This window comes from Bufo gargarizans, chromosome 2 (genome assembly GCF_014858855.1).
Source record: "Bufo gargarizans isolate SCDJY-AF-19 chromosome 2, ASM1485885v1, whole genome shotgun sequence".
In the NCBI taxonomy this organism is placed as follows: Eukaryota; Metazoa; Chordata; class Amphibia; order Anura; family Bufonidae; genus Bufo; species Bufo gargarizans.
This window is the reverse complement of record NC_058081.1, coordinates 562,884,437-562,911,588: the sequence shown is the minus strand read 5'-3', so window position 1 is coordinate 562,911,588 and position 27,152 is coordinate 562,884,437. Positions and strand designations below refer to the sequence as shown.

The 27,152-nt window shown below is 41.5% G+C and overlaps 1 protein-coding gene across 3 annotated transcripts in view; it reads left to right on the top strand.

The window, feature by feature from the left end:
- LOC122928627 (myosin-binding protein C, fast-type-like) overlaps nucleotides 1-27,152 on the top strand; it is a 262,327-nt gene that overhangs the window by 46,060 nt on the left and 189,115 nt on the right. For 2 of the 3 annotated variants that reach the window (XM_044281647.1, XM_044281648.1), the window contains exons 3-5: nucleotides 8,792-8,821; nucleotides 14,413-14,493; nucleotides 15,402-15,550. In XM_044281647.1, coding sequence (XP_044137582.1) covers nucleotides 8,792-8,821; nucleotides 14,413-14,493; nucleotides 15,402-15,550 — 260 coding nt within the window. The remainder of the gene's footprint in view (nucleotides 1-8,791; nucleotides 8,822-14,412; nucleotides 14,494-15,401; nucleotides 15,551-27,152) is intronic. The other variant, XM_044281649.1, reaches the window with a different exon arrangement.

The window sequence follows — 27,152 nt, the reverse complement described above, 5'->3', positions numbered from 1 at the left end:
TCACATTGAAAATGGTGTTTGATCTGGAGGCAGCATGTTACAGAGTAGAAGAAGCTGAGCAGATTTATATACAGCTTTGTGGGAAAAGATTCAATATAACCTGTAATTTATTTATATTCCTGCTCATTCTGGGCTTTGAAGTCAGGGAGGCGGACCCATCAGTGATTGACAGCTATCTCTGTATACATAGTCATAGAGGGGAGGCTGTCATCACCAATAGGACTGCCTCCTGGACTTCAAAGCCCAGAATGAGCAGGAATATCAATGAATAAATTATAAGTTATACTGAATCTTTACCACAAAACTGTATATCCATTTGCCCAGCTCTTCCTGCTCTATAACAACCTGCCCTGTAGATTAATTAGCATTTTCATGGTGACAGGTTCTCTTTAATGTCTAGGTAATTTTCTAATTCACAATATTGGCATAACTTCCTGTCCTCGCTACATTACATACAGTACATAGTAGGATCTATACCTAGATCCTGGGAGGAGATTTAAAGGGATACTCCAGCCAAATAAGAAAGGCTGTTTGTGAGATACAAATGGTGTAAAAAAAATATAACATCTCCTGGATCCTCTCCACTGCTGTTCTGAAGGGGCCAAAGTTCCTGCGGCTCTTCACTTCCTGCTCCTATCTGCACACCACATGGCTGGAACTGACACTCAGCCTAACACTGCAGCCTGTGATTGGCTGAGCAGCATGCGCAGTCATTTCCTGCTGTGTGGAGACAGAAACAGGAAGTGGAGAACAGTGGGGACCTTGGCATCTTCAGAACAGAATATAAGAATAGTCATTTTTTTTACACTATTTGTATCCCCCCTTTTTATTTGGCTGAATAACCCTTTAATCCATCATCATGTTTTCAGGCGTGGGAGGAAACCAGGGAACTTACAGAAAACGATTTGGAGAACGTATCATTTTCATGGACAATACATGTTGTCCCTGGTCACATTAGAACTTGGAAACATAAAACTGACTGTCCAAATTTCTGTGCCTTCAAATGGTCTTTGACTACAGGCTTCCATAAATTTGGCTGCAGTGTGAGATGAAAGGCGGCCTTTCAAAGCAAATCACTAAGCAAAAGTGTAGAGTCAATGACTTATATCCTCAATCAGGACAAATATTAGACCTGAAGATGGGAATATTTTTCATTTGCTGTTTCTTCAAGGTTTTAAAAATCCAACAGGACAGACTAATCAATCTTCTTGCTAGATTCTAGAAATAATGTTGAGAAACTCACAGAGTAACAGCTCTTTTGCATTGGCTGAGGGTAAGGAGGACCCGTCTCTGAACTCCTTCTTCCGTCCCAAAGTGAAAACATTTGGGGTCATTTATCAAACTGGTGTAAAGTAGAACTGGCTTAGTTGCCTGTAGTAACCAATCAGATTCCGCCTTTCATTTTTGACAGCTCATTTAAAAAATGAAAGGTGGAATCTGATTGGTTGCTATGGGCAACTAAGCCAGTTCTACTTTACACCTGTTTAATAAATGTATTTTCATGCAGCCTCCACTAGGGGGATCTCAGTACATAGACATTATTGTTGATTCTGTTGCTCTGTATAAATTCCTATGCACTGAGCTCTGCATAGTGGTAGCTGCAGGCAGACCGCTTTGTAATATGCAAAGTGAAGCAGGAGAGTTTATAAATGTAGTTATACCAGTTCTCTGCTGTGAGTACATTGAAAAATATTTAGTTCAAAATAAGCCCCATATTTTTTAAGTACATGTTCCACTTTAAACGACATAGACGTCAAGGGTGACTTTTTATAACATTTTTCTTTTAATTAAAATATATTCTCCTTAATGAAAAAAATCATAACTTATTTTTTATTTTTTTTTATCTGGGGCATAATACTTTACGTTCTTTACATGCCTCTCATCAATTTGGCACATCCTCCCACTGGCTGTGCGACAGTCTAAAATCTCCAACAGCCTCCTAGCTGCCTTAGATTTCTGTCTTTATTCACGCAAGAAAAGAAAGGCGTGAATGTGTCTGCGACACCCCTCCCTTCCTTTCGCTACACAAGAAAATCAGCAACTTTTTTATTTATTTCTACTCCGTTTTTATGTTGTCTTTATTTGAATAAATATTTTTTATCTGAATGCACTGGTGTTGAAGGTACTGCTACAGCATGTTTTATATGTGCGTTGCGTCTTAGTTTTTTCATTGTATGTAATGTAAATGTCACGTACGTGTATTTTGTTTGTGCTATTGAATAGTTCGTCATTGTCATCTTTTATTGGTTGTGTGGTTTGTGTGTCTTTAGCAACTATGATGCTATAGTTGCCAACAGTGCCAATTTTACAGGAACTGTCCCTGATTTTCAGAGACAATCCTGGCAAATTTGATGCAAATGAGCGGGGGCCTGTGTGAGCCGCACCGAGAAGTGGTGCTGCTATTCTACGGGCAAGGTTAAAATTCCCAGGATTTTGCCAACAAGAAGGTTGGTACGTATGCAGTGTCACACACTGAACCCAATTTAAAGCCTAACTCTACTGTAGCAATAAGTATTACATACTGTATTATACCCCTGCCCACCCCCTTAATGTTCTTAAAGGGTCACTAACTTTTCAAAAAACTTTTGATATTTCAGAGCGCTTATCTTCCCTTGTTCTAGGGATCGGTGGGGGTCTCATGCTCAGTTTTTTGAAAAGTTAATGACCCTTTAATGTATTATGCAGACTCTGATTACCAACCACTTGACTTCCTGTCTGGTTAACTAATATTCCAGTATAAGTAACTACACAAGTAAGTTTTATCTGCTATATACCTGTCTCTTCATGCTGTACAGACATGTTGCAGGACACTTCAGTTCACAGAAAGTATGACAAGCATGAAGTCGAATCCAGACCATCATGCTTCAGAGGGCCCAAAGGTCTCTTTGCCACCTATGAAGATGTCCATATTATTAATGGCATATAGTAGGTTGAGGTCATTGTTACAAATTTTGCATCCAGTCCTGGAGCTTCAAGGTACATCTCAAGTCTGGCTACTTCAGAATCAGGACAAAAACATCAAGACTAGAGGAACAAGGAAGCAGAAAGAAGAAAGATGGAAGCCATGCCGTATGGAAAAGTGTGAGAGAGACATTGCATAAAGAGCCAAGAAGAATTCAAATGTTTTATCAAACTCATGTGACATTCCATTTGATTATATGAACAATTTTGTGTGAAAGTTCCACCATGGAAGTTATCAGACAAGCATTACGCAACAGGAGCCAAGAGATGTACACGTGCCAAACCGGATTTGATTATTCTATATAAATCTACATTTGGCATTGTAATCACAGCATTTGTCTTACTAGAAATGCCATTGACATGGATATTATGGAGCTATTGTTTTATGGGTATTTTACATATAAATAGTAAATTGCTATGATACAAAACAGTAATTTGCTATGTATAAAAATACATTAGTCTATATTGTCATATAACTAATTAGTGATTTTAAATATCTAACTTATACTGCATTGTACAAGGTATACACTTATATGCATATTGTTTTCATTTAGATATTTATGATCATAGTTTAAAGTTGTGCTTTAAAATCTTAACATCTTAGGCTCTGTTCAGACCTCATTTCTGGTTATGTACGGTTACATACAGTGTATTCGCTGGGAAAATCCTCCCAAGTATATGGCCAATGCATACTGTTTTAATGTATTCCAAAAGAACACATGCCAAGCCTATAGAAATCTATTAATATATTCAGAATTTACATCAGGGTGATTTCCTGGTGTATATGCGTAATGTTCAATACACGTGTGAACAGATTATTCGTTACTTATATGATGCTCAGCCTTAAAGCTCCCTTTAGTTCAAGATGCCTAGACATCTGTTTACACTATTTTCAGTACAATAGACTGTTTATCTATAGTATACAGACTTGTTTTAGCCCAACCAAGTATTACGGGGCACATTTATTAAGACTGGTGCTTTAAATGCCGGTCTTAGTAAAGCCCTAAGGTGGTGGTTCCGATGAAGTTATGAAGAGGCGCTGGCTTCTTCATAACTTCAGTGGATCCTGTGCCAGTTCTAAATGTAAGACAGCTTTCGAGTATTTTAGAGTAATAAATGACCCCCTATGTCTCTCTAGTATACAGAGGAAAGTCTACACAGTCTAGAGTCACACTTGTAACCAGTCAGTGCTGCACCTTGCCATCTTCATCTAGTGGGGTTGGGTACGGCTGCCATACTGACAGATGTTTAGGATGTATATCTTTCAGGAACTAGCTTTGCTCTTATATACTCACATTTCCCCAAACAGCTACACCATGGTCCATATTATGGGCAGCACTTCTATCTAACTTTAACAACTTAAAGGGGGTTATCCCATGATAAATTTAAAAAGTGAAAACCAGACATCATTTAGTAAATGACAATCTCTTTCTAACAAAGCGAGAACCAGCCCTGTACCTCACATGGATCCAGAGATCTCACCATTCATTGGTCCAATATTGTTCTGCTGCATTTATTTCTGTCTGGCAGATAAGGGGGTGTGCCATTTCGCAGAAGGCATGACCTTTTTTTCTAAAGCTCCCTCCCTGTAAATGTCACGGAAGGTCTGGCTGGTGACAGTCAAAGGATAAATCTGAGCATCTGTGTCTACCTCAGTGTGGACAAAGAAATAAAGAAAATAATAAACAGCAGGAGGCACTATAAAGATATATTTTATTTAATAACTCTGGCTATACTAACTTTATAATTAAATGCAATTAAGAAAGTAGTCAGATCCGGGTGCTTGTTTGCAAAATGTAGGACATTTTTTGTGGGTCAACCCCTTTTATATTGCTATTTCAGTCTTGCCAGTTATTTTCCCCTGATGAGTCACCCAGTTGATAAAACTTGAAGACATGATTGCTGTGGGGGATAACTCTTTGTTTACTGCCCCACTTTTATCTTATAGGGTATACCATCTGTGCAGCTAAGGGCAGTATACCTGTCAAAGTCCATCTCAACCTACATTAGCATGCAGGGCAACAGAAACTAGTGACTGAGACTCACTAGCATTGGGTCACTTATATTGTTTGACCCAGTCCTTCTTAATGTTCCTCTCCAGCGTGTCCTGAGCACTGGAGTCTTCTCAATGCAATTCACAAGCTCAGGATTACTCATATTCATGAGCTGCTCACCTTCTCTATCGTCCCACCACTCGTAGCTGTCTTCTTATACACAATATAGGAAATAAAGCTCCTAATCATCTTCCAGAAAGAAAACCTACAGCTCATGAATATCTGATCCTCAGAGTTCAGGTCCTGCTGGAGCTCCTAGCCCGAGTTTTTAAAAAAACAACTGGGAAAAAAAGTAAGTGACCCAATATTTCAATCAACGTCTCTCAAATAGGGCAGCATAAAACTGGTGACATCACTTAAAGGGTTGTCGCACAAAAAAATATTCTACAGTTTTCAAACCAGCACCTGGATCTAAATACTTTTGCAATTGCATGTAATTAAAAATGTTGTATAGCCCCAGAGCTATTGAAGAAAATATATCTGTATAGTAACACTTATTTTCTTATTTTTTTGTCCTGCTCACTGAGATGGCCGCACATGCTCAGTTTCATACTTCAACTGCCCCCTGAGCTATGATAGGGAGAGCTGAGACACGTCCCCTTAGCTACAGGAGAAAAGCCACTCCCCTTCAGCTGCCAGCTTGATATAAATTTAGTAGAGCAATGAATGTGGAGATCTTTGGATCCATGTGTGGTACAGGGCTGGTTCTAGCTTTGTTAGAAAGACATTGTCATGTACTATATGATGTCTGATTTTCATTTTTTACATTAATCATCAGATAACCTCTTTAAATATATGTCCTTTTTTAATATCTTGCCTTCTTTTTAGCTATATGTCTAAAAGCTACATTTTACGGACCAGTAAACTTGGAAAAAACTAGGCTGATATTTTCTACAGGTAGGAGAGGACAGTTATATATTTCCTTAATGTGGTGCACCCTCAGAATATAAAAGTTAGAAACTACATACCAAAGTCTTGACCAACTATTGGGTCTACTGAAGAACTAGGAGGTACATGTTATGTAAAAGGAAAGAGCTACAAATAAATAAATTAGAATATGTTACTGGCTACTGCTGTGTATATTGTTTGCTGATTACAGATAAGCTAAAACATGGACTCATGCAATTAGGGCACTCTGCATTAAGAGTATGGAATCCATGAAGTACTTACGTAAACAAACTCAATGGAAGAGGTACTTCCCAGCACATCAATGCATTACAGATTCCCCATTGATTTCATTTATTACTTTCCCCTATGGAGAGCTGATTACTGTGACAGACATTGGGACACCATGTCTGATTAATTTGTTTTTAATGGGCTATTTAAACTGTAAAGGATAACCGACAGAGGACAATTTAAGATGTGTCTTTAAAAGGTATGGGCACCTTTGTACTGATTTTTTTTTTATTGTTCATTCGCTTTCCATCTGCAAAATAAGGGAACTTTGTAAATAATGTTACCTAAAATTTCAAAAGAGTTCACTTTTGCAGAGTGTGTCTAAGTCCTTCACCTCACTGCTGGCGGTTCTGAATCTCCATCAGAGCACTGTCCCTGTTTTTGATGACTCTCTGCTCTTCCCTCCATATTTTCCATTGTTAGACATAGCAGCAGGAGGTTGTACATGCAGATGTGTTTGGAAAAGAGAAAAATAAATTAAGGAGGACAGGTCACACAGGCTATAGATAGGGAAGAGAGCACTTACAAGGTAGTTTTCAGGGGAAAAACTAAAGCATCCTAGACACACAGATTCAGCATTTATTACTGGGAGGGTCCAAACTGAAACTTTTTTTTTACTTAAAGGGGTTCTCTGGAAATTAAGAAAGTAAAAATACTTGAATATTACGTTATAATAAATATATTCCCAAATACCTTTCATTAGTTAGAGTGGCTAGTTCTGTCTACGGAGCAATCACTAGGATAAATAAAATGGCCGCCATCCAACCAGTACACACAGAACCTGTCCTAATCACACAGGAGGACAAGTTACTTCACAACACTAAGCTGAAGAGCTGCCTTATCCTCCTCTCTGCGGGAATGGAAATAACGAGGAGACATGAAGTACAGAGAGGAGAGTGGGGGTAATGAGCAGCAGCACTTGTATGCTGTCTTTATTACCACAGTCTGTACTGTCCATTCTCTCTGTACTTCATGTCTCCTCTGAACTAAATTCCCCAGAGAATCAGCTAAAGTTCTTATCAGCTGTAATAAGGATCATAATCACTGACAAGTAGAGCAGAGAGGAGGATGAGGCAGCTCTTTACCTCAGTGTTGTGAAGTAACTTGTCCTCCTGTGTGATTAGGACAGGTTATGTTTGTACTGGTAGGACAGCAGCCATTTTATTTCCCCTGAGGTTTGCTCCCCCAACAAAACAAGCCATAATAAATAATGAAAGGTATTTGGAAATATATTTATTATAAAGTAATATTTAAGTATTTTCATTTTCCTAATTTCTGGAGAACCCCTTTAATATGTTTAAAAAAAACAACAATGTTATTTTCCTTCTCAAAGTTGTCCATGGCCATTAAGCTTGCATAGTCTTACATGAGGAACCCGGTTCTCCAATATATGTATGCCTTTTGTATACCTTTGAAACTCCAATATTTTTTTGCATAGTACAGAACAGAACATAGAACTGAAGAGGATGCAGATGCATAATTATCGAAACTGACCACATACACAGATTGATTTTAAACATTGGGTTATACTCAAACTGTGCATATAATGTACTCTGGCCGACTCTTTCATAATTTTGGAATGTATCATGTATAATATTTGAACAAATGCATATAATGTCATTGTGATATGTAATATTGAATGTTTCATTCATGAGCATGCAATTAATGTTGTATATGTGTATATATGTTGAATTCTGTGTTGTCTGTATATAGTCTATCTATATTAGACTGGTATTGCCCGGTGATTTACATGTTACGTGTTTTCAGTTATAAGGAGTGCCCTTTGTGTGAAGTTTCCATGCATGTAAGTGTTGAATGTTCTACATTTCAGGTGCTTGTAGTTGGCTTTTTGTAGTTTTTGCATGTTCCATTTTATCATTCATCACCTTTCATCGAAGAACCGAGCTGTTACCAGTTTTGGAATTACAGCTGAAGAGCCATTTTGCATGTGGCATGGAAGACCCGGGCTGGAGAGTCATCATGTCAGAAAACCACTGACTTTTCATTGCATCACAGCAATGAAGGATTGTTTGCAAATTTTCTTGTTCATGGTTGGTGTAGCGCACGGTACACAACTGGCTGAATTATACCTATTCTTAAATTTTTTTCTGAGTATATATTTTAATTTTTTGACTTTCAGAGTATTATGATGAAGATATGTCACAGGATGGTAAGTCTTCAACTTTTAGAGACATAAGCAGTCATCAGAATACATGTACGACACATCATTATGAGTCGAAGAAAACCAAGATATTTTTAATCCATTAAAGAAGATTGGATTAGTCACATCTCAATCTGAAATGTTTTTGAAATCAACAGGTGAAGAAAAAGTAGTTTATCACAGCATGAAATGCATGATGGGTTATTATGATATACGGCTGACCAACTATTTTCCAATGGTTGTAATAGGAACACTGGAACACATAGAACATCCGAGCACCAGAATTATTTACCATCGATCGGTGGGGCATGCTGTCTACGTGACTTTTTTGCTTGATAACTATGTGCTTGGCTGGTTCAGCCTCCATTTACAATATAGCAAATAGTATCTGTTGCCTTTACTTTTTTATGAGTGTCCATTTTCATTTTTTAATTTACAGAGGACTTCTTTGAAGACATGTCTTCCTATGGTAAGTTCTTTAAGTCTGGACGACGGCTGTCAGAAGAGAAATCATAGAACTATCTGTATTTCATGAGTCTTATATGAATAAAATTGTAAAATAAATAAATAGACACCAAATAGTATTTATTAAATCCCAATATTCACAATATTTACTAAGGATTCTAAAAAACAATTCCAAATCCAGTTTACAGTAGAAGACAACTAATCATCACTTGTCAAGTTAAAAATATAATTACTATTTTATTAATAAGCATTGGGGATGATCTTTGTTTCTATTTGTCCATGACAAAGTATTAAATGAAGGACATATCTGTTTTTGGTGATCTACCATGAAGAACATTTTACATATTTCGGAATAGGGAAAGACCATTGTTATTGGTGTTTCTATCATGTTACTTAATGGATTTCCAATAAACTATTTTATTTTTATTTTATTTGCATATAAGCAAATTACTAATTTGAATATATACATATATATATATATATATATATATATATATATATATGAATAATTATTACCTATGCTGGGAAAACATTGAAAGATTTAGCACATATACACCCTTGTGCACTCAATGTGCTAAATAGAGAATAGTCAGGAACATTTATTGTGCTTTTTGACAGATTTTATTATGCATAGCACAGAGTGGAAATAAGCCATTTTACATTTAACATAACTATATCCAACGTCTGCACTCAATGCCCCCTAATGAGGATGTGAAAACAGAATTTCAGGAATGTTTTCAAATATTAAAAAGGAAAAACTAATATTTTGCAGGAACATACGTATTCAGACCTTTTGGTATGACACTCGAAATGTAACTATTTTTATTGATACTATTTGAGATGTTTCTTCTACACTTTGATTAGAGTCCACCGGTGGTAAATTTAGTTGATTGGACATGACTTGGAAAGAGACGCCACTGTCTATATCAGGTCTCACAGCTGACAATGCATATCAAAAACCCATATTGGATGAAATAACTGCCTGTAGACACAAGAGTGAGGCGCAAATCAAGAGAAGGATACAAACAAATTGCTGCACTGAAAGTTCCCAAGAGCAGTGTGGCCTCCAGAATTCTTAAATGGAAGAATTTTAAAACAACCAGGACTCTTCCTAGAGCTGGCTGCCCCACCAAACTAAGTCATCTGGTGAGAAGAGCCTTAGTAAGAGATGATCAAGAACCCAATGGCCCCTCTGGATAAACTCCAAAGATCTTGTGTGCAGATGGCAGAAACTTCCAGAAGGTCAACCATCACTGCAGAACTCCGCTAATCTGAGCTTTGTGGCATAATGGCCTGTAAGAAGCCTCTCTTCAGTAAAAGACACAGGAAAGACCGTCTGGAGTTTTCAGAAAAGAACCTAAAGAGCCTTCAGACTGTGAGAAACAATATTCTCTGTTCTGACTAAACCAAGATTGAACTTTTTGGCCTCAATTCTAAGTGTTATGTCTGGAAGAAACTAAGCACTGCTCCTGTGTTAGCCTGAACGCCCACCAGAGAAAATGATCCTAGGCCCTACTCTCAAAAACTGAAAAGGGACCCTGTGCAAGAAAAGTATGTGGGTTTGTCAAGCATGAAGTGCTCATCTTAGGGATCCGTTACTAGCAAGCTGTTTAATGGAGAACCATTTTCTTTAGTGGATTGTAATCCACTAGTAGCAACTATGACAATCATTAGCAATCGTTTACCTACCTCTAGGGTTTTCTTGATAAGATAGCAGTGGGTCCCCTATCCTACTGTGCCCTGTGCAGCGTTACAGACTGCATACACAATATGTCCACCCATGATCTTATTCCAATGCCAGCTCTAAATTGTCTTTGTCTTAAGAGCCCTATATTAGGGGTCCTTTATTGTGTAAGAGCTTGGTGCACCCAAGAATTCTCTGTTACTCTGGAACGACACTGCACTGCTTATCACCCACCCTGTACTATCTGTACAGTGAAGCATGGTAATGATAGTATCATAGTGGGTGTTTTTCAGCAGCTGGGACAGGGGGACTGGTCAGGATTAAGGGAAAGCCAAATGGAGAAAAGTACATAAATATTATTAATCAAAACACCTTCCAACAAGACAATAAACCTAAACACACAGGCAAGATGACCCAGAAGGGCTTTAGGGATAACTCTGAATGTCTTTGAGTGGTCCAGCCAGAGCCCTGACTTGAACCCATTTGAACATCTCTAGAGAGACCTGAAAATGGCTGTTCATTGACAGTCTTTAACCCGTAGGATACCAGGATACCGTATATGTACGGCACTGGAAACTGGGTCAGAAATCCCAGCTTTGTACAGCTACAGTGCGCTGATCGGACATGTGCAGGAGCTGCACCCACCTGATCAGCTGCAGGGGTCCTGCAGTCACTGATAGCGGACCTTTTCTGTATGGACCGGCATCAGTGAAAACACCCATGCTGGCTCATTAACCCTCGCACTGCCGTGGTCAGCATATCTCTATTAGGGTGAATAGGACAAGGGATTGAAAGATCCCAGGTTCTAGCCCCTAAGGGGGGAAATAATTATTAAATTGAAAGTAAAAAAACGAACAAAAAATTAAGTTTATAAAAAACACCAAAATATTAAGTATAAATCACCCCCTTTCACAATTTTACATATAAAATATATAAATAATAAATAAACATATCACATATTGCCACGTCAGAAAAGTGTAAACTATTAAAAATAAATCTCCTATGTGGTTAACGCTGTAACAGAATTTTTGTTTTTCCAAAAATGAAAATGCACAGAATATCGGTATAAGTTATCGGCTATCGGCCTGAAAGTTCACAGGTTATCGGTATCGGTACCGGCTCTAAAAAATCAATATTGGTCGATCCCTAAACTGCAGAATTAAAGTAATATATAGTAAGGTGTATTTTGCTGTTAACCCTTGCTGTGTTGCAAAAAAAAATTTGATTAACACAAAAAATCTACCAAAAAAGTGACATTTTGAAATGTCACCTCCATTTTCTTAATTCTTGTGGAACACCTCAAGGGTTAACAGAGTTTGTAACATCAATCATTTAATAATTTGAGGGTTGTAGTCTCTAAAATTGGGTCATTAATGGGTGGTTTCCATTACGTAAGCCCCCCAAAATCACTTTATAACTGAATTTGTTGCTAAAAAGAATGGTTTTGGAAATTTTGTTTAAAATTTGAAAAATTACTTCTAAACTTCTAAGCCTTCTAACGTCCTAAAAAATAAAATAACATTTACAAATTGATGCAAACATAAAGTAGACATATGGGGAATGTTAAGTAATAAATAATTTATGAGGTATCACTATCTGTTTTAAAAGCAGAGAAATAGAAATTTTTATAAAATTGCAAATTTTTCTTAATTTTTGGTAAATTTGGGATTTTTTCATAAATAAAAGTGAAATATATTGACTCAAATTTTTGAAGTACAATGTGTCACGAGAAAAAAATCTCAGAATGGCTTGGATAAGTAAAATAGTTCCAAAGTTATTGCCACATATAGTGACACATGTCAGATTTGCAAAAATTGGCCTGGGATTTAAGGTGAAAAATGGCTCGGTACTAAAGCAGTTAAACAACCTGACAGTGGAAGGATCTACAGAGAAGAATGTCAGAAAATCCCCAAATCCAGGTGTTCATACCTTGTGGCATCATACTCAAGAAGATTGGAGGCTTTAATCTCTGCCAAAGGTGTTTCGACTTATGTCCTGAGTAAAAGGTCTGAATACTTTTGTCAATGCAAGATTTAATTTAATTTTGTTTACATTCTGGTGGTGAATTATCAAGCTGGTGTAAAGGAAAAGTGGCTTAGTTGCCCATTGTATCAAATCAAATTCCACTTTTTATTTTCCAGAAGAACTCTGAAAAATGAAAGGTGGAATCTGGCTGATTGATATGGGCAACTTTTCTTTACACCAGTTTGATAAATCTTCCCTTCTATTTTCAGTTTGACATTATGGGGTATTGAGTTCAGAATGATGGGGAAAAGTTGAACTTTTGTTTTAGTGTATACAGATATATATATATATTTATATATATATATATATATATATATATATACACACCACGCACACTCTATATATAACTACATAGCAATAAATATATATACAGTACATACTATATCACATCCCGTAACAGTGACATCCACAGTAGACCCAACAGTGACAACACACCACAGTGCCATCTACAGTGCCCGTATATAAGTGTCATCCACAGTGCCCATATAACAATACCATCCACTGTGCGTGACATCCACAGTGCCTCATAACAGTGACATGCACAGTGCCCACATAACAGATACATCCATAGTGGCCCATAACAGTAGACACAACAGTGACAACACACCACAGTGCTCCGTAACAGTGCTGTTCACAGTGTCCGTATATCAGTGCCATCCACACTGCCCATATGACAATGCCATCCACTGTGCCCATATAACAGTGATATCTACAGTGCCCATAAAAGAGTAACATCCACAGTGCTCCCATAACAGTGACATTCACAGTGCCTTCTTAACAAAGACATCCATAGCCCCCCCCAACAGTGACATTCACAGTATCCTCATAACAGGGACATCTGCAGTGCTCCCATAACAGTGACATACACAGTTTTCTCATAACAGTGACATCCACAGTCCCTACTAACAGTGACAACACTCAGTATCCTCATAACAGTGATAACACACAGTATCCTCATAACAGTGACATCCATATTATCTTCATAAAAGTAACAACCACAGTACTTCAATAACAGTGACATCCACAGGACTCCCATAACAGCATCATCCACAGTATCCTCATAGCAGTGACATCCACAGTATCCTAATAACAGTGACATCCACACTATCCTCATAATAGTGACATCAACAGTCCCCCCTAACAGTGACAACACACAGTATCCTCATAACAGTGACATCCACAGTGCTCCCATAGGAGTGACATTCACAGTATCCTCATAACAGTGACATCCACAGTGCTCCCATAGGAGTGACATTCACAGTATCCTCATAACAGTGACATCCACAATATCTTCATACCAGTGACATCCACAGTGCTCCCATAAAAGGGACTTCCACATTACTCCAATAACAGTGACATGCACAGTATCCTCATAACAGTGACGTTTACAGTACATTCTTAACAGTGACATACACGGAACCGCCATAAGAGTGACATGCACAGTCCTCCCATATCAGTGACATCAACAGTGCTCCCATAAGAGTGACATCCATTGTGGCCCTATAACAGTGGAGAAAAAGCAGTGGGTTGTAATGGACACCTGGTGTAAAACTGTCTGTAAGTCTGTAAGGCTAAGAATGAAGGACTTGCGAGCTTCTATTGGCTAATACAGGTCATGTGATGTTGCCATTTATACGTTTTTGTAGATATTTCAAACACGGTAGGTCCTAGAAAGCTGAAACCTAGTCTACAACCTTCAGAAGCTGCTGATTTACCTCTATGACAAATTTGTTGCAGATTGGTCCAGTCGTTTCGCCGTGAATAAAGAACAGACAGCAGAAATTCATATTATATATAAGATACATATATAGTTGATATGGTTACAAACAGAACATTATATTAGTTCTCTGTATGATTTAAATCACATATTTCTGTTTTGATTAAAGACACTCCGGACGCCGACGTTGATTTTTCTACCCTGACAGGATTATTTGTGAAGAAGCCACATAATTTAACAGTGCAGACAGGTATGTAATAAGAAAAGAATATCACCATTACTTGGAGTTTATTCATATTTGCATTGCTACTGCTTGGAAGTGTTTGAAAGGGTACAAAAAAATAAAAAAATTTCAGAAAGTGTAATGTAATTTTTGCTATTTGAACTTGAGATATGCAGTACAATCAAAGATATTTAAAGTGAGGGAATTTGTAATTTGGACAATCTATTCACTAATCTCTAACCTAAAGAACTGACAGCTGACAGTAGGTTTCAGAAGCCCTAAGGTCCCCCCTCAACATTTGGTGGGAAGAGGAAGGGGAACAGCCTAGAGAGTGGGACAGTGCTCAAAATCCCTGTTAGAGAAATCCTGAAATCCTGAAATTCTGTGTGTGAGAGATATTGTGAAGATTTACATTGCAATATGGCTACTTTCACATCAGTGCTTTGGCATTCTGGGTTTTGAGATCGGCAGAGTTTAGGGCCAATGGATTGAATAGAATATGCAACGTTCTGGCAGCATTCCATTTTGTGACTGTACTGCAAGTTGCGGTTTTGTATCCGGCCATCCAAACTGAACAAACCGGATCTGTCATTAAAAACAATGTAAGTCAATGGTGTCAGATCCATTTTTGGGGGATCCTAAAAAAAACTAGATCTGTCACTCATTGACTAACATTGTTTTTAGTGACAGATCTGGTTAAATCAAACAGAACTGTTTTGGTCCGGTTTTGAGATCCTCTGCCAGATCTCAAAACCAGAAACCACAGCGTAAATGTGAAAGTAGTCTAAAACATGTAACCTGTGGACAGCATTTTGAACACCCCATTTTTTGTGGGAGATAATGAGATGAAGTAAACCTTTTCTTTACAATATTAGGAAAATATATATTTTACAACCTTTTTTAAAATCTGAATTATATTTTTCCTTTTCCCGCAGGGAAAGATTTTAACGTTCAAATCACTGTAAATGGTACTCAGCTTACTGCAAAGCCTATAGTAAAATGGTTTAAAGGAAAGTGGCTGGAACTGGGAAGCAAAAGTGGGACTAGGTACAAGTTTGAGCAAAGCTACGATGAATCCAAAAAGGTAGTGTTTCTTTTCTCTCCCCTATAAAGGAATATTGCTGATTGAAATGTAACAAAGTTTCATGAATAATTAAAGTGAATGTTGATGTTAAAAAAAACGTATCTCAGTTCCAAATTTTTTGCTAATTATTTCCTTAATATTTCTTTATATGTTAGGTTTTTTTTATGATACAGAGCTTCAAATCTCCTGCATAGATGTAAAAGATAATGAGGCAGATTTACTAATCCTGTATAGATGGCATAAATTTAAAGGTATTGTTCATGTTTAGTTTTTTTAAATGACATACCTGTGAACCGAGAACAAGGGAGGTGATTTGACTCCGCCACCAGAAAAGAGTGCGTACGCAGAAGTCAAATTTAAGAAAATTGCATTTACTATAAATTAATAAAAGCAGGTTAACAGTGAAGTTACAGAAGTAAAGGCAAGCAAAATATTCAAAACAGTATAAACAATACAAGTTAAACACAGCAGCAATTTTCACCTTTGCTGTGTCCATATTCGCAGTGCGGACACTAAGAAATAATAGTCCCAGAAACTGTCCCTAACTGACCCTAACTTTCAAGCGGGTGCACACCCCCCTTATCCCAGCGGTCCAAGTGGACCTCTTACAGTTTGTGGAAGTGCACGGTGGAGCCCGATGTCGTCCTTTACCTTTAACCAATGCAGGATCCGCAACAAAGGAGTCTTCCTCAGCAGGCTGGAAAACCAGTTGAATATAATCCAGAATCTTACAGTTACTGTCTGGTACCTCAACAGCACTGTGAGTCTCTTTACTGTTTGGGGCAATCCACGTCTTACACAGCACAGAACTTGTTTTCTATCTGGCCAATATGGCGGCAGCTGCAGTTCAAGACTCTCTTTCTCCTTCTTTCTACTCACACTGAGGCAGGCTGACATCATAAGGGGCGTGTCACTGCAACACTTAGCTGCTGCCTTAAAGAACTAGTATCACAGTAAAACACTTTCTCTATGGTAAACTTCAATGCAAATTGGTCCTATGCTGCCATCTACTGACCAAACGAATACTGCAGGCATTTTACATTTATCTGTATTACTGAAACAGCATTATACATAAAATTTTAGCACAGTTTACCAAGATAATGAAACTTAGAGACATTACATGACTGTTTCTTACATATTCACCCACAAGTACCTGTGAATCTGACTTTGAGGGGCCCTTGGCTCTCTGCTGCTGCAGTCTTCAAGTCCCCACATATAAACTTCCAGTGCTGCTGGAGCCAGTGACTAGCCTTAGTGGTGACATGTCCCAAGCATCATGTGACCCAGCAGTACATGCCACTTGGGGATACACCATGGTGAGGCCAGTCATTCACTTGCAGGAGCACACGTGATCCTGTGCATGCTGGAAGTTTACATGCAGGGACTGGAAGACTACAGAAGAGAGCAAAGGACCCACTGAGCTGGAACCAAATAGCAGAGAACAGTTGAGCTCCCCAGGGCTGGCGCTTCCATAGAGGCAAGGGGGGCAAGGGGGGCAATTGCCCCCAGGCCCCCGACTCCTTAGGGTCCCACAAGCGCCGGCCTGGCCGCAACTACTATCTATAATTCTATTCTGTGTGCCTGTGGGAGTGTGTGGCGGCGCTGCACTGTCTGCAGACAGTGCTAATAAAAACCCTGCAGCCCGCAACGCCGGAGTCCCGGGCGGTCCGGTCTGGAGACGGCGTAATGTAATTAAAACTGGACTGGAGTGGAGGGCGGCCGCTCTGCCTGCGCTGCTTGTCTCTTTAAGAGATTCGAGACTGGAGCAGAATGCACGGCACAGACAGGCACGTCTAGCTGATGTTGCCACAGGCTCCGCCCCCCCGCCCAGAGCAGAGAACTTGGTCTTGAAGAAGGAGCAAGCTCCATTAGCAGCCAGCCAGCCACAGCTCAGTCTGACTCTGCCAGCTCCAGGGAAGGCCTGCCGCCCGCCGCACAGAGAAGGCAGCCAGCCAAGTTCCAAGTGTACAGTCTACAACAGAACACAGTCAGTCACAGACCAGTTACAGTTGCTGTCTGGTAGGTTGGTTATATTGTTGTTAATTAAACTGGATCAGATCCATGATCCATCCATTCCCAGTTTCCCACTCACTGACTTACTTAGTCCCAGGCACCATCTCATCATTCCGGGCTGTCCCAGTGTACTACTAGCCCGCCCTGCGGCACTGGTACTACCAGTAACTGCCCCCCCAAAATGCACATTTCTCCAGTCCAACTGTCCAAACAGAACCAGGGCGGGCTAGTATACTGGCACTGGGACGAGTGAGATGGTGCCTGGGATGGATCCGATCCAGTTTAATCAACCAACCTACCAGTAACTGGTTGGTTGATTAAACTGGATCGGGAACCATCCCAGTCTGGTAGATTAGTTGATTAAACTGGATTGGATCCATCACAGGCACCATCTCACCCGTGCCAATGTACTAGCCCGCCCTGGTTCTGTTTGGAGTCAGTTGGACTGGAGAAATGTACATTTGGGGGGGGGCAGTTACTGGTAGGTTGGTTGATTAAACTGGATTGGATCCATCCCAGGCACCATCTCACCCGTGCCAGTGTACTAGCCCGCCCTGGTTCTGTTTGGACTGGAGAAATGTGCATTGGGGGAGGGAAGGAGAGATGTGCTGCTGCCAAGTGACGTTAAAGTCAGCAAGTGTCATGTGTGGGGGCCCCTTATTGTTTTCCGCCCCAGGGTCCCATTTCACCTAGATCCAGCCCTGGAGCGCCCTTTACAAGCAAGGTGGGGGATTCATTTAAAAACAAGAAAGTCGTGGATAACCCCTTTAAAGGGGTTGTCCGAGTTATGAAAAAAAAAAAATATAGCACAGAAAATCTGATGGGCAGAAATATATAACTAAGCTAAGCAAGTTTCAGGCAAAACAAATATATATATTTCCATATTTCCCTGGTTCTTTTCTGGCCCTTTGTTTACCTGCAATAAAAACAATCTCTGCCCCTCCCCCTTCACTGCTAAGGGAGTGAATATAAGAGCTGCCCTGAGTGACATGTCTGCCTGCTGGGAGACTCTGCAGCATGTTGTATGTGTAGGACTACAAGTCCAAGCTGTATAATGACACTGCTAAGGGAGTGGATACAAGAGCTGCCCTGAGTGCTGGGAGAATCAACAGCAACTTGTAAGTGTAGAACTACAATTCCCAGCTGTATAATGACACTGCTAATACACACAGGATCTTCCCCCTACCTTCTTGTGCAATGTTCTCTCTAGTCTGTCAGCTCTAGTGCCCAGCATTGTCTCCTCGCTGCTGCAGCTACCCAGTCTGTGCAGCTGAAGGAGTTAAGAATCCTAGGAGAGAGCAGTGAAGGGGGCGTGGCCAGCACAGTGACTTCTGGTTTACAGGCTTGTAAACGACCTTTATCAGAGCAGGGAGAGAAGCTGACATCACATGTCATGTGACCCTCAGTAAAATCTGAGAAACCAGCCACTGGAGATAAAGAGAGTTAATTGGAAAGCTGTTACATTTGCCTAGTTATGAACATAGAAAGAACAAAATAATAACTCAGACAACCCCTTTAAGGCTTTTTAACACAGGCTGACAGTTTTCAGTTCTTCCCAATAATTACCTATCACTGAAAAGAAGGGAGAGCTGCACTTATGTGCAGCAACAATCCATTCTGTATGAGAGCAAGTGATTGCTACTGTGATCATTCATTCCCATACAGATTAGCCCTTTTGCTGCTGAGGTATTTGGGCATTTTGCACTGCTGGTAGTCTCGACAATTTTAGCATTTTTTGAAGTACACATAAAATCTAAATTATAAAATAAAATACTACCCCCTTCATACCCACAAATGTTCTAAAAGTAGACAACCTATATATTGTCAAAATGCCTTTTACTACTTTATACACACAGCCTCCTTCATGCAACTTTGCATCAAAATGTAATTTTTTATAAAAATTGTCCCTCTTTCACTGCTGTCAACCATATCTTCTTTTCACAATGCTGGCACAGCTGTTGTTTTCTACAATACCACAAGACTCCAATGTTCCCCTCACACAGCAAAACCCATCAAAATGACAATACTATCACACTTACCAGTCAAAAAAATTGACAAGTTTGCAGAGTTGCAGAACAATGCTGTAAGAAAACTCACTCCAAGGAAGACTTCAAAACATCCAATCATGCTGTTCTCAACTTCAAGTCTGCACTTATGTCTTCTAAATAGAGATGGCCTTGCGGTTCGCCCGGCGATCGTTTCACGGCGAACTTTGCGTGTTCGCAAATTGCCGAACATGCGAACATATGGAGAAATTCGCGCCCGCCATATTCTTTTACATTATGAAGATCTTTGACCCATGACACATCCATCAGGTAGTACAGGACAGCTAATAGAGACATTTCAGCACATGGACATAACCCTACCTTAATAAACCTGACCTGGCCGCCATTTTACATTCAGTGTAGGGAGAGGTTGCTGTGTGGAGCAGGGACAGGCTGTTAGGGACACCACAAGCTAATAGGGCCACAATAGTCATTTTAAGGACTGGTATAGGTGTGCTATCAATAGGTGTGATACACAGAGGGGTGCGATATACTTATAATGTACTTTTATAATGAGTCAAAAACACATAGATCTATATAGTGATCACCTGGAAGTCAGGGGCCTAGGGGCTAGGGGATTTCTAGGGCCATTTTTATATAGGGTAAGGTTCCAGACGGGATCGCTCTTATCTGGGCGGGTGGTCTGTGGTAAGGCTATCAGGGCCAGAATAGCACCCCCTGTAGGGCAATATCAGGGACAGTTTCATGCCCACCCTGTCCTTCAATACCACATCATCATCTAGCCCAGGGGTAGATGTTTTTTGCTTTCCCTCTGGAATTCATGGATGTGCACTGGAACCCCCCGGACTGTGATAGGACATATGGTTTCTGATTTGGTGCCGCCGAGCACCTGATTTAGTGCCAGCGAGCACTTGTTATTACCTACCACATCTATGCTTTTTGCTTAACTTTAATAATTACATTTATTTTCATTTTGAGGGATATCTTTTCCATTCACATGTCCGCAAAATGGGTCCGCATCCATTCCGCAATTTTGCAGAACGGGTGCAGACCCATTCATTTTCAATGGAGCTGGAATGTGCTGTCCGCATCCACACTGCCGCATCTGTGCTTCCGTTTCTGCCAAAAAATAGAACATTTCCTATTATTGTCTGCAATTGCAGACAAGATTAGGCATTTTCTATTATAGTGCCGGCGATGTGCGGTCCACAAATTGTGGAATGCACATTGCCGATGTCCGTGTTTTGCGGATCCGCAAAATGGATGTGTTAATGGACCCTCATAGTAAAATTATTAAAGGTTGCGTTTTATTTTTATGTATAGTCTAATGGATTGCCTTCCTTGTAGAATGTTATAATATACTTTCTATGTTAGAAAGTATATTATAGTGCCTTTGTATTGTGCGGCAGTTGTGTGCGGTTCTGCTGCGATACTGCAGGTATATAGAGGGACAAGCGTTATTGGAACAAATCATTTCTACTGGTGTGACATACCAGTCGCCCCCCAAAAAAACTGATTGAAGCGGGGTGTTATATACCAATATACTTTCTTTATAGTGCATTTGGGTACTGCATAGTGCATTTGCGCAAGCGCGTACGCAAAAATTATATTGCAATATTTTGCATTGAAAAATAAATAATAAATGGAGATCGCAAATTAGAATAATACATCTGGTATGTCACTGTTCATGTTGTGGGACTATTTGTGCACTTCTAGTAATTTTTTGGGGGGCTGCAAATATGAGCTGAAGGTTTTTCAGGTTCGCCTTCCATTAAAATAAATGGGACCCGCCGCAAACTTGCTGTTCGCGATTATTTGATTGCGTTCACGCGTTCGCGAACTGGCAGATGTTTGTCCATCACTACTTCTAAATAGGACTACTCTACAACTCTCATATCGTCTCTTTCCCGCAACCCTAAACAATTGTTTAATACCGTTAACTCTCTACTCTGTCCCCAGGTGTCCCCTTCTACGTCCGTCATCTCAGCCAAAGACATGGCCTCATATTTCAACTTATTTCAACTTATTTGGCCAGTTACTAAAATAACTAGACTTCTGCTATACAGGAATACTTACTACTAGTAAGTATTTCTATGTAGCAGAAATCAGTCTTAATTTTTTTATAACGGCCCATGCAGCTCTATAGTGTCGTGGTTAACATTCTTTGAGTTCGAATCCCGCCAGAAACTTTTCAGAAATAGAGGCTAAATTAGATTTAAATACACTGACTGGTGTTCGGCTGAGCATGTTGCCCAACACCAACCTCTTCAACTACCACTAATCAAATGATCTGCTAGCTTCAAAAGCTAATGTTATTACTCTGTACTCCTCCTTCTTGACCTGTCCTTCACCTTTGACACAGTTGACCTTTCTTTGCTGTTGTAAACCCTCTCATCCCTTGGTGTAAGAAATGTAGGCCTATCCTGGATCTCCTTGTTTCTCACCAACAGAACTTTCAGTGTTTCCCACTAATACCCCACCTCTTCATCATGCCCTATCTGTGTTGTTGCCCTCCTAGTTTCCCTACTTTTCTCTATTTATACATTTGGCCTGGGACAGCTCATAGAGTCCCATGGCTTCCAATACCACCTCTATGTTGATGACATTCAAATCTACCTCTCTGGTCAAGATGTCACATCTAGAGATGAGCGAATTTTTTTAAAATTCGTTTCGGCTGCTTCAATTAATTTTTGGAAAAAATTTGGTTCGATACGATCTTATTTGCGGCGAATCATGTTAAAAAACAGTTATTTTCTGGCTACAGAGAGCCTTTATAGTGGTGTAGAACACTGTGGCTTGCAATAACACACATAGGAAGTCTGCTTTGGTAGTGAAATAACACTGTGAGTCAGTGTGAAATGTAGATGACAGGCGTCGCTCTTAGAATCACTGCACACTTCACTTATTTGGGCAGTTATGGGGCCAAAACTGACCAAATAACTCAAGTATGAACTCAACTTTACAGGTCGATGTTAGCGTCAAGAAGAAGCGCACTCCTTTTACACCGTTGTCAGCTGATTCCACATAGATGTCTACAGAACCTATTCTATTAAACTCTTAGATAAGTAGAGCACCCTGACAGAGTGGAAAGGGTGTCAGCAGTAAGTTTGTGTTGAGGTTACTGATTATTTTGCCCTTCCTCTGATCCGTCAGAACAATAACCCACAAAAAATGAATCCTGTCTGTTAAGCATCCGCCTTCACTCGGTCAGCATTTGGTCAGTAATCCATCAGTATTGCTAATGCAAAAAAACCCCCACAGGATTAGATCCAAAACAGAGATGACACGTGAATGTAATATTTGCATGTCTTCTGTGTTTTGTACCCACTCCCGCTTTTGGCTACCAAATCACAAGCCTTACAGGCCTTACAGCTGCTACACAGACAGGATCCGTTGTGCGTCTCATTTTTCCTTCCTTCTGACAGATCAGAAGAAGGGTCAAATCAATGATGATGTCAGCCAGGCCGAAAGGCAAATAGTGGCCCAGTCATGAAGTGGGGAGGGTGGGAACAGCATGAGAAGTCCACAGAGTGGCCCTATCACATAGTGGTGAGGTGGAAGCAGCATGAAGAGGCCACAGAGTGGCACAATGACAGTGTGGAGGTATCAGCAGCAGCATCAGGAGGCCACAGAGTGGCACAATGAAAATGTGGAGGTGGCAGCAGCATCAGGAGGCCACAGAGGGGCAAGGTGACATAGTGTAGAGGAGGCAGAAGAATCAGGAGACTACAGAGTGGCAAGGTGACATAGTATGGAGGTGGCAGTAGCATGAGGAGACCACAGAGTGGCAAGGTGACATAGTGTGGAGGTGGCAGCAGCATCAGGAGGGAACAGAGTGACATGGTGACATAGTGGGGAAGTGGCAGCAGCATCAAGAGGCCACAGAGTGGCAAGGTGACATAGTGTGAAGGTGCCAGCAGCTTCATGAGACCACAGAGTGGCAAGGTGACATAGTGTGAAGGTGGCAGCAACATGAGGAGACAACAGTGTGGCAAGGTGACATAGTGTGGTGGTGGCAGCAGCATTGGGAGGCCACAGAGTGGCAAGGCGACATAGTGTGGAGGTGGCAGCAGCATCAGGAGGCCACAGAGTGGCATGGTGACATAGTGTTGAGTTAGCAGCAGCATCCTGAGATGAAAGAGTGACAAGGTGACATAGTGTGGAAGTGGCAGCAGCATCAGGAGGCCACAGAGTGGCAAGGTGACATAGTGGAGGTGAAAGCAGCATGAGGAGGCCACAGAGTGGCACAATGATAGTGTGGAGGTATCAGCAGCAGCATCAGGAGGCCACAGAGTGGCAAGGTGACATAGTGTGGAGGTGCCAGCAGCATGAAGAGACCACAGAGTGGCAAGGTGACATAGTGTGAAGGTGGCAGCAGCATCAGGAGGCCACAGAGTGACATGGTGACATAGTGTGGAGGTGCCAGCAGCATCAGGAGGCCACAGAGTGGCAAGGTGACATAGTGTGGAGGTGGCAGCAGCATCAGGAGGCCACAGAGTGACGAGGTGACATAGTGTGGAGGTGGCAGCAGCATCAGGAGGCCACAGAGTGGCAAGGTGATATAATGTGGAGGTGGCAGCAGCATCAGGATGCCACAGAGTGACAAGGTGACATAGTGTGGAGATGGCAGCAGCATATGGAGACTACAGAGTGGCAAGGTGACATAGTGTGGAGGTGGCAGCAGCATGAGGAGACCACAGAGTGACCCGGTGACAGAGTGGGGAGGTGGGTGGCAATAACAGTACCCTCTGACAATTGCATCAGATGTGCTGCATCAGGTGGGTGGCAGCATCAGAATAGAAGCTGAGGCAGGTAGCCAGAAGAAACCGGTCTCTTTTGTCAAAGTGTTGGTGCAGCACCATGAATGATCTAGGCTGATGCATCAGGCATTGGTGGGTGGAAATCCTAGCTGATCCACTCCTGATTCATCTTGACAAAGTCTCTCCACATTTTGGGTGGACAGGCGAGTTCTTCTTGGGGTAACTGTGGCCCCGCCGCAATAAACACCCGCTCTGATGCCACACTACTGGCCGGGCAGGACAGCTTTACCAGGGCAAACTCTGTCAGTTGCAGCCACAAATTCAGTTTGGCTGCCCAGCAGTCCAGCGTATCTTCAATGTGGGGTGGCAGGGTGCTGTCTAAGTATGCCACCACCTGCTGGTTCCGGTCCTGCTCTATGTCTAGCTGCTGGTGAGTAGTTTCTTCACTATGCAGGTAAAGAAAGCTGCTCATAAGTGACTCTAGACTCAGGCTGCTGCTGATAGAGCTGGTACTGCTCCTGGCACCCCAACCCTCCCCAGCAGCCATGGAAGTGGAACGTGAGCACAGAGGGCCCCCTGGTCAGACCTGCGAGAGGATGGACTATGGCGCATATAGGCAGCGGCCAACTGACTACATAGAATGTCTCTACAGTAGTTTAGTTTGTTCTCCCTCTCAGCAGGTGTAAAAAAGGCCCCCATTTTGGACCGGTAGCGAGGGTCCAACAAGGTGGAGAGCCGGATGTCATCGCTCTGCCGAATAGTGACAATTCGGCTGTCACTACGCAAGCAAGTGAGCATGCAGCGGGCCATTTTTGCAAGTGACTCAGAGGGACTCCCTGCCTCCATCTCCACTGCATACTGCCATGGTGTGTCTGGGTCCTATGCCTCCTCTTCCTCATTGCCCTGTAGCTCCACTGGCTGCTCCTCCTCTCCTGTCACCTGTGTATAAAAACCACTCATTTCGATACACATTGCTTGTGCTCCAATGTCCTCCTCCTCCTCCAGTTCAGCCCCCACAGGGCTCATGTGGCCTTGAGATCTAGGCACCACGTCTCCAGTCCCCTGACCAGCCAGATTTACCAGCATCTGTTCCAGGACATGAAGAAGTGGAATGACATTGTTCATCCCGTAGTCCTGGCAACTGACAAATAATGTGGCCTCTTCAAAGGGCCTGAGCAAACGGCAGGTGTCACGCATGAGCTGCCACTGGCTGACATCAAAGTTACACAGGGGAGTACTCCTGTCTGCTTGGATCATCAAGAAATTGTTTATTGCCTTTCTCTGTTCATATAGTCGTTCCAACATATGGAGGGTGGAATTCCATCGGGTGGAAATGTCGCATATCAGCATATGTTGGGGGATGCCGTTCAGCCGCTGCAGCTCAAGGAGGTTGTGCTTTGCGGTGTGCGAGTGGCTGTAGTGCATGCAAAGCTTCTTGGCCATTTTTAGGATGTCTTGCAGATGGGTGGAAGACTTCAGGAACCACTTGACAACCAGATTGAACAGGTGTGCCATGCAGGGCGCATGGCTCAGCCCTCCTTGACACAGCGCTGACTCCATGTTCTTCCCGTTGTCTGTCCCATGGTTCCAATTTTGAGTTGTAGCTGAGAAAGCCAGGATTCAATTTCTTCATGAAGGACATGGAGCAGTTTGTCCCCTGTGTGACCCTGTTCGCCCAGGCAAACGAGGTGCAAAACAGCGTGACATCGCCGTGCCCTGCACATGTGATATGCTAGAGGGGCACTGTGAATTGTCCCTGCAGTAGAGGCTGAGGACACGGTGGAGGATGAGGAGGCAGAGGCGGACATTGTCCTAGGACCAACGGTGTGAGAACGCGGTGGCGGAAGCGGCATCACCTGGCCAAGTTGTTGGTGTGGCTGTGCAGGAACCACATTCACCCAGTGGGCCGTAAAGGACATGTATTGTCTCTGACCGTAGTTATAGCTCCTTAGGTCAGCACTGCCGTGGACTTTGGCAGACACAGACAGGCCTAAGGACTGGCTCACCTTCTATTCTACATGTGGGTGCAGGGCTGGTATTGCCTTTTTGGAGAAGAAATGATGGCTTGGGACTCTCCACCTTGGCTCGGCACAAGCCATCAGTTCTCTGAAAGGTACATAGTCCACCACTTGGAAAGGGAGGGACTGCAGCACCAGCAACTTGGACAGAAGCACGTTCAGCTTCTGCTCCGTTGGATGACTGCATGCATACTATTGTCTCTTGGCAATTGCTTCAGTGATCGATTGCTGATGGAATGACTGACGAGGAGTGAGAGGAAGAGGAGCAGGACATAGACACAATTCTAACATTTTTGGCTCTATACACCACCACAATAGATTTGAAATTAAACAAACAAGATGTGCTTTAACTGCAAACTGCCAGCTTTAATTTGAGGGTATTTGCATCCAAATCAGGTGAACAGTGTAGGAATTGCAACAGTTTGTGCCTCCCACTTATTAAGGGACCAAAAGTAATGGGACAATTGGCTTCTCAGCTGTTTCATGGCCAGGTGTGTGTTATTCCCTCATTCTCCCAATTACAATAAGCAGATAAAAGGTCCACAGTTCATTTCAAGTGTGATATTAGCATTTGGAATATGTTGCTGTCAACTCTCAAGATGAGATCCAAAGAGCTGTCACTATCAGTGAAGCAAGCCATCATTAGGCTGAAAAAACAAAACAAACCCATCAGTGAGATATCAAAAACATTAGGCGTGGCCAAAACAACTGTTTGGAACATTCTAAAAAAGAAGGAACGCATCGGTGAGCTGAGCAACACCAAAAGACCACAGAAAACAACTGTGGTGGATGACCAAAGAATTAT